General features: G+C 38.8%; 2 protein-coding genes across 8 annotated transcripts in view; both read left to right on the forward strand.

Moving 5' to 3' along the window:
• ryr1b (ryanodine receptor 1b (skeletal)) overlaps positions 1 to 2,742 on the forward strand; it is a 65,136-nt gene extending 62,394 nt beyond the window's left edge. For 5 of the 7 annotated variants that reach the window (XM_026317693.2, XM_026317685.2, XM_026317710.2 and 2 more), the window contains 4 exons: positions 114 to 178; positions 286 to 386; positions 786 to 837; positions 980 to 1,075. In XM_026317693.2, the coding sequence (XP_026173478.1) occupies positions 114 to 178; positions 286 to 386; positions 786 to 837; positions 980 to 1,075 (314 nt within the window). Of the gene's footprint in view, positions 1 to 113; positions 179 to 285; positions 387 to 785; positions 838 to 979 lie in introns of all 7 variants that reach the window. The other 2 variants (XM_026317667.2, XM_026317719.2) reach the window with 1 other exon arrangement.
• Positions 2,743 to 2,875: 133 nt separating this feature from the next.
• Positions 2,876 to 8,458, forward strand: LOC113136711 (galectin-4-like). The gene is given in 12 exon segments (XM_026317745.2): positions 2,876 to 4,790; positions 5,301 to 5,505; positions 5,632 to 5,749; positions 6,133 to 6,143; positions 6,431 to 6,457; positions 6,544 to 6,615; positions 6,922 to 6,957; positions 7,129 to 7,155; positions 7,248 to 7,277; positions 7,789 to 7,877; positions 7,969 to 8,155; positions 8,222 to 8,458. Coding segments are annotated over 12 exon segments (1,101 nt in total). The 5' UTR covers positions 2,876 to 4,674; the 3' UTR covers positions 8,405 to 8,458.
• Positions 8,459 to 8,511: the final 53 nt, after the last annotated feature.

Genomic DNA, 8,511 nt, shown 5'->3' on the forward strand with positions numbered 1-8,511 from the left:
AATAACTCATTTGTATTCATCAACAACCAAACGGTATGTTGTTAATAAATGTTAATAAATCTTTTATAAAATAGATCTTTAGAGAAATACTGATGTGTGTGTATGTCTGTCAGGTTTGATCATTGATGCCTTTGGAGAGTTGAGAGACCAGCAGGAGCAGGTCAGAGAGGACATGGAGGTAAGAGGAGTTTCACAGGGATTTAACTGGTAACTTTATGTAACTTAGTTTTCCTTTGGTTACAAGACGGGAACATGTTTAATCTAAACTGTCCTTTCTCGCTCTAGACAAAGTGCTTCATCTGTGGAATAGGAAGCGACTACTTTGACACGACGCCACATGGCTTTGAGACACACACCTTAGAAGAGCATAACTTAGCCAACTACATGTGAGTCTGTTCTAAATGTACCTTGAATTAATACTTCTCAAGTTTTTAATACTCTAATCAACATGGGCATGGACAAACATGGATGCTTTATGCTAATGTATGTTTATTATTAGTGAAACCACCCTAAACATACAGCATAAAGAACATAGACATGTTTCAAAGGTGGTGGATATGTTTTTCAAAGAACTTGTCTATTAAACACATGGAATAAAAGAACATAGAAAAAACACAAGTTCCCATTATTTCTTTCTTTGCACTGAGCCAGTTGCTCAAACAGACAAGTGTTATTAACGCGTTCACTTTGACAGCCCTAATTTATACAGTTAATTTCACCAAAATTATTTATTTATCTCATTGTTTCTCATAGTAATTTTTCTCTATTTCTCTTTTCTCTTTCAGGTTCTTTTTGATGTATCTCATCAATAAGGATGAAACAGAACACACAGGACAGGTCAGTAAATATGCAAACGAATTACGATAAATTAGGAAGGCTCATAAAATGAAGGTGCAGTGCACTTTTTAGTCTAATTAGTGTCTGAACTGATTCTTCTTTAGCCTTTCTGTTTTATGCTGTGACATGTTTTGTGTTTCAGGAGTCATATGTGTGGAAGATGTACCAGGAGCGATGCTGGGACTTCTTCCCTGCTGGTGACTGCTTTAGGAAGCAGTATGAGGATCAACTTGGATAACGTCCTCCACTGTTGATGTGCACCTGTAGGAGAAAAAGAGGATAGAAGCAGAGGGATATTCAAAGAGAGGAAAGATTAGAAATTAGAAATCAAACACATCTGTGTCTTAGTTTTATCCTTTGTCCACACATTTCTCTCCTCTGTTGAAACTATGCACATTTTGACTGCACTAGTCTACCACCTGCAGCCGAATGTTGTCAGATTAGGTTTGAGAGAAGCGGAATACTATCGAAGAGGTATAAAAAGACACAAGAAGCCAGGGGCCTTTTTGTTCTACTACGAATACACTACATGGCCTTTTTGTGTAAAAAACATAGATTGCCTTGCATATCAGTCATCAGTCGCTACTGCTGTAAACGTTATAGCGCCTATAGCAATGTCACTGCTTTGGCTGTTTAGATTTGTAGCTTTCACACTTTTATTTGAGATATGAGTGGATGTGTTTTATTTATATTATGTGTAAGATTAGGAATTTTTTGTAGGTGGCTGCTGCCATCTGGCTTTTCATTTTTGATTTCTGGTCTTTCACTGAGAGCATTGGAAAAAACAAAGGATTCAGCAATTCAGTCATATCACTGAGATCTTTGAGGGAGCAGCAAACATTTTAGTCCCTTCTCACTCTTCTTCCTTTCTCAAAATTTAGAAATCCATCTTTAAACAAGCACTCATATATGGAAACTTTTGTTGGACTGAAGTGCCAAGAGGATAAACAGAGTATCGTCTGCATATTTGACTTATACCCATGTAAATCAACTGTATAGACAAAATCAGTCTGCACTCTGAAGTCTTACAATGCATCCCTGGATATATGTGGTCCCTCTTTTCCACTGGTGTCTCTGTGCCATATATAAAAGTGATGATTTACACTCACATACAGTATGGGAGGATGCCAAGGTTATTTATTTATTGTTTATATGCTGATCAGATCTTCTGAAGACGACCGTTTTAGCCTGTCTATATTTCTGGCCAAGAGTCTGTTTTATGACAGTTTATGCACAAATAAGTTTGTCAGTGCATTAAAATAAGCATTGAATGTATTTAATGTATACATTTTAGCCAACGTGTCATCTGTATAACTGAGTAATGATTAGGCTGCTTAGAGGCCTTTTGATGAAAAGACATATTTTACATAAATCATAGATACATATTTATTTTTCTTTAGGGCTTTGAGGAATTTAAATGATCCATGCTACTTTGTCAGACATGAACGTGTCATTTGTCTTGTTTGTGAAATCCACAATTGTGAAGAGAATTGGTGTAACACTGAAGTAAATACCCAGGTTGCAGTCAGAGGGGAAAATTAGCTTTTGTTTGAGCAAGTTCGGTTTATATTATAGATATTTTTAGGAATCCAGCATATGAGTTATTTTTCTCAACCAAAAAAGTCATGTGTGATGTGATCTCAGACAGTTCTGTCTCACTATGCCTCTTTCGAAACACATACAAACTCTCCATCTTGTATTGGATGAGCTTTGACTCAGTATTGACTCGTTGGAGGGAGAGCAGTACTTTATTTGCTGATGACTCTAAAGTGTGATTTTACTGCTGTGGTTAACACAGAGGCAGCTGATGGTATGGAGCTGAATGGAGATCACCACTGTCCACCTGACTGAGTGTCCTGACTGAACCCTGTGTTTCAGTACAAAATAAATGGAGTATTTTAAGGAGTTCTGGAAGATTTGTCCTCACTTACATGCAAGCTTCTTTATGTTAGAATGTGTCTGTATGGTTTTTACATGACGTCAGTACATGGGCCCTCCTACCTCCACACAAACCCTGTGTTAAATGTGTATATTAATGAGGTAAACTTAATAAGAATAAATAGTTAAACCTTCATCCAGCACCCCATATAGAGTAGATGGGCTGATTAGATTATGGAGTGTGTGGCATATTAATACGGTAAAATTCAATAGTAGGTTAGCATTCTTGAACACAAACCCCTGATAAGAATCTAATACACCATAGTGCCCTGTTTATTTTTGGAAAATGTTCATGTTATGCTCTTTAGTTAATTATATTAAATGTTCCTTCTTGAGTGTCATTGTTGAAGTTTTATGGCAGAATTTTATCTCAAGTCAAAAATATAACGTCCATTTTTATGTCTTATGAAACACCCATGTGTCACTGTGGCAGCATTTGTTCCCTGACAGTGTGTGTGTCTATGTACATTTTTGTGTATGACCAGCTTGCATGTTGACTTTGCCAAGCATTTGTTGGCCTAACCCATTGCCTCCATAAAGTATGTATATATGGGATTATGAATGATGCCCTGAGTGCTAGATAAGAGTTACTTGTGTTTCTGCCTTTGGTACACAGGCTGGTCTGAAAATTTTATGAATCATCCACACACCCACCTAGAATTAGTTTAATCTCAGGGGAGTAGAATTACTTTACTGACTTTAAAATACAGTATGTGCTGAACTGATGTCTCATACACAAATTCAAACATGGGAAAGTCAGGTTTCCTGCCTAACCCACTACCAGCAAAAGGACAATACTGCAAAAGTCTTTGTTAAACCTGCTGGTACTATAAACAGCTAGCTGTAAAAGGGTTGTAAAATGCTGTGGTGTTTTCTTCCTAATGTTTCTAAGAGTTGAGGCCTTAACACCACAGAACAGCACCCCAAGAGTATTTTGTCCAAATAGTGTTTGGATTTATTTTGACTATGTCTCTTTATGGAAGCCATGCCTGCCAGTACCTGGGGTTTAAGAGGTTAAACTTTATGTTAAGTCAGGTGTGTTCATTGTGTGAAACTTACACAGCGAACGCACACACACTTGCTTTTTTGTAATGTGCCACTCCTTTACTGGGCCAAAGATTAATGACCCTCTAAATTAAACATGGTGATACAGGCCAGCTCTCCTCCCCTCCCTCCCATCACCTGTATAAAAAGAGGCTTCAGCAGAGACCAGTTCTTGACAAAACCCTCCTGTTTCTCTCGGCCTGTCCATCTCACTGACTGCTGCCATGTCGTTTGTTGCTCCTCCTGGCTATCAGCCAATCTATGGTCCTGTAAGTATCTGTACTAGCTGCTGCTGATTTTTTAAGTGTTTGACTGTCCCTGAATGTGGGTGGTATAGTAAAGGGATTAGGATTCAACCATTCTCAGTTTATGCAGGTGTGTATGGGAGTTAAAAATCATGTGAAAGAATTACATTAAAATGATATAAACAAAATGTCAAGTCTACTAAAAAGCTTGCAGAGACAATTAAGCAGAGTTGAAAATCAACGTTGGAAGCAGAGTCTGAGTGTGTGACTTTAGGAAATCGTGTGCTTCCATGTAATCCTGCACAAACTGTTTTATTTAAGAATAAAATAAGAAGTTTGGAAATGATCAAATCATTATACAGCATCATGAAAAGAGTTGGAGCAAGGTCATGGGGACTAATGCTCTGGTGGCTGTCGTCAGGCAGAAATGGAAAAGAACCTAGAAGCACATTAAATGGCCTGATTATTTTCAAAGGTCAAATGCTTTCCAAAATAGCAAAAGAAAAGGTGATGTGTTAACCAGCTAACAGTATGACCTAATGCTATTGTGGACTATTGAAGCGTTTATAGCTTAAAAAGTAATTTCAATCTGTGAAATTTAGAGTGTGGAATGGAATATTGTTTGTGCACTATACAGACTATCCCCTATCTGGGACCCATACATGGAGGACTGAGGGAGGGGATGTCCATCTACCTCCAGGGATCAATTCCTGAAAGCATTACCAGGTGGGTTTAGGAACTAGATCTTAACTGTAGGTGGACCTGCTAAAAGCTTTAGGGTGTGTTCAGTCCATACTGTATTAGTTTCCTAGTGGGCGTGTTATGGGTTATAGCCACTGTGCCAAGTTTTATCTGTAACCAAAACCTTTTGACACCATCTGAAAACTGAGGGAGCACGTTGTGTAATCTCACTCTGGGTGGAGTAGATTTGTCTGCATTGTTAGATATCAAAGTAGACCTACAACACACACCTCCACTCACCTCCACTCCTTTTTCAAAATAGTAATGCCTGAGTTGCCATTGTAATTTTCTAGACCATGTGTAGACAACGTGCACACTGCAAACACTGCACAAACCAGACTGTATTGTCATCTATAGCTTCGTTGAGTGGAGAGATTTTTCTTTTATAAGATCCTCAGGTCAGGTTTGCATCTCTTCTGTTTTAACACTGACATACTGAGTTCAGTCTCTACAGGACATAAGGTCCTGTGGTTCACATGCTGTTACTTTCTGCAGGTTCTTTATCAATTTGCTTTGTGGAGAGTCTGAGTCCAGCGACATTGCCCTCCACTTCAACCCTCGATTTGATGGCTGGGATAAGGTGGTCTTCAACTCTTGCCAGGATGGAACCTGGCAGTCAGAGGAGAAGATTCGTAGCATGCCCTTCCAAAAAGGCCAAGTCTTTGAAATGGTCATTATAGTCACTTCACAGGGCTACCAGGTAAGGAGCAACACTTTTTTGTTTTTGATGTCACTTTTTTACCAGATTCAGCCTACACAGGTATTTATTGCTGGACCTCTTTAGATTAATGTCCTCTTCTCAGTATCTGGCATTATCCTGTTGCAGATTAGTGTCAATGGAAATGAGTTCCATACCTTCCAACACCGCATCCCGTTTGAGAGGGTGCGTGCAATGCAGATCGCAGGAGATGTTTCCATCCAGACAATAAATGTCATAGGGGTGAGTCTTCCTGAACACTCAGGCTTTCAGGTTAATGCTTTGCTTTGCTGGGACAAAAACATTTTGTGGAAATTACACAAGAAAATAAAATGCTAAATTATTAACAGCTGATTGCTTGTGTTTTAGGGTGCTGAAGGTCCCCAGGGTATACTTAATGAATGGCAGTGTGTCACAATGTTAAATCATGTCCATTTTGCTGAAATTAAAATGTTTTTCTTGAGGGAGCAAAGCTCAAACCTCAGTCTGTAATGAAAAATTATTATGCAATTAGCACCATAACCCTTTTATTACAAAATATTACCCCATTATTGTAGCGATACAAGCTGTAATGTAAAGTGCTATCAGTAGTACCACCAATAGGACCTACAGTAGTGTTAATACTAACAGCATCTGCAGCAGTGTGTGTGTTTATGTGTGTGTGTGTTTCCCTGGTTCTTTACTGTATTACACTGATGTGCTTAATATAACTTTTTCTTTGTACTTAATGCAGTGTGTACATGTGTTGTCTAAATTTTACACTTCTGTTTTGTCTTTCCAGGGTGGAATGGGTGGAGGAATGGGAGTAAGTATATATAATATAATTAATGTCAAATACTAATAAAACTATTACAACTGGCTCCTGACTAATAAAATGTAAAAGTGAAATAAGTGTAAACAATTTAACATGTTCTCTGTTTGTAAACAGGGAGGATACCCAGGGGGTGGCATGGGGGTATGTCATTTCTGTTGGGAAAGCATATACTGAAAATATTGTGAATGTATTTTTACTTTTCCTGACATTGTCTTGATGATATCCAGGGAGGATACCCAGGTGGCATGGGAGGAGGAATGGGAGGAGGAATGGGAGGAGGAATGGGAGGAGGAATGGGAGTAAGTATACTACACATCTTTTTTTCATGATTGTTCTCTCGATTGTGTCAGAAATAAACTAAAGGCAGCACTCAACAACATGCTCACCACTTTTTAACAGGGATGCTATCCAGGAGGTGGCATGGGGGTAAATAAACATTTTCATTTCTGATTTTCATCAGCACTCAAATTAAAATGTATTCATTTCCGTTGTGTATATTACAAACATCACTAAATACAGTTCAAATGCCTACAAGTCTCTCATCCACAATAAATCCCTAAACAAAATAACATCAGCGCTTTAGCCTTAACATGTGATTCTTGCAGGGTGGATATCCAGGTGGCATGGGTGGTGGTATGGAGGTATGACACAGTGATATAATAAAAATATTTTATTTTACTTTTGTATTATTTACAGATTTTGTTGTTTAATGGTGAACTAAGACAACCAAAACTGGCGTTAACGATTAATCAATAGACAGCACTGAGTTTACATGGCATCAAATTTAAACACATTGCTTTTTCTGCTGTCAGGGAGGATACCCAGGATCAAACCTGCCGGTGAGAATGCTGGCTTGTCCTTTATTTATATACCCTTTTAATGTTTGATAAATCTGTTAAGATTATTCTTCTATTTGTTAATCTGATCATAGGGTATGGGTGGACAGCCAATCTACAACCCTGTAAGTAAACATCTTTCCTCACTCCTGGTTCCTGTGTAACATCCCATTGTTCACTTCTAGTTTCTTGTTTATCAGTGTCTTCATGTGATGTCATGTGTAATTGGAGGCCAGGTGTTGACTGAATGCATTTAGCCTTGTATGTTTGCTGCCATCGAGTGGACACGAAGAAGAACTGCAACGCCTTAAACGAGTCAGACATGACAGCTAATACTTAAGCTGAACAGTTTCAAAATGCATTGGCCAGACGCAAACTTCTCACAAGTGGCTCAGACTCAGATGTTCTTTATATACATTGGTGTAATTATATACAGCAACAACTTTGGCTTACACAGTTACAAACCATCCCCACAAACTCTCCTTTGACACTGTATTCAGGTTAATTTTAATTTTTGGCCTCAATAGAATCTAATGATATTAAAATCTCTGTAATGTCACATTCACCATCACAATGGTGTGACTATATGGTTTAGGGTTTTTTGTGTTAAATGTCTTATTTTTATTTGGTTTTAAGCCTGTGCCCTACTCCAACATGATCCCAGGAGGGATGTACCCTAAGAGGACCATTATCATCAGAGGCATGGTGCCCTATGGTGCACAGAGGTGTGTATTTCTGTTTATGCATGCATATAGCACTGCAGCATGGTATGTAAGTACTAACAGACACTTATTCTAACTCCTGGGTGTGTTGTAGAATTTGCATCAACTTCATGGTAAGCAGATCCCGGGACATCGCCTTCCACTTGAACCCCAGGGTGAGGGAGGGGATTGTGGTGAGAAACAGCATGATTGGAGGAACCTGGGGCCAGGAGGACAGAGAGCTCAGCATGAACCCCTTCATGGAGGGACAGTATTTTGATGTAAGTAGCGACTTTTATACAGTGTTTATATATTGTCCTCAGTATAGATTACTATGTCATACATGTGTTCTGTGAGCTTTGACTGAGTCAGCAGGGCCTTGATTTTCTGTTTCTGTTTCGCAGATGTCGATTCGAAGTGGGAACCAAAGGTTTAAGGTGTTTGTGAATGGGCAGCACCTGTTTGATTTCTTCCACCGCTTGCAGTCCTTCAATGAGATCGACTTGTTGGAGATAAATGGCGACGTGCAGATCTCCTACATTCACTTCTGAGAGCTTTGCAGTGATCTACAAATTCTGCACATTATGTAACTACTTCATGTGTATTTCAGCCGCTGTCTCTTCAGCTTCCTGCTGTGATGATAAATCTCAATATTACC

The sequence above is a fragment of the Mastacembelus armatus genome, chromosome 13, assembly GCF_900324485.2.
Source record: "Mastacembelus armatus chromosome 13, fMasArm1.2, whole genome shotgun sequence".
In the NCBI taxonomy this organism is placed as follows: Eukaryota; Metazoa; Chordata; class Actinopteri; order Synbranchiformes; family Mastacembelidae; genus Mastacembelus; species Mastacembelus armatus.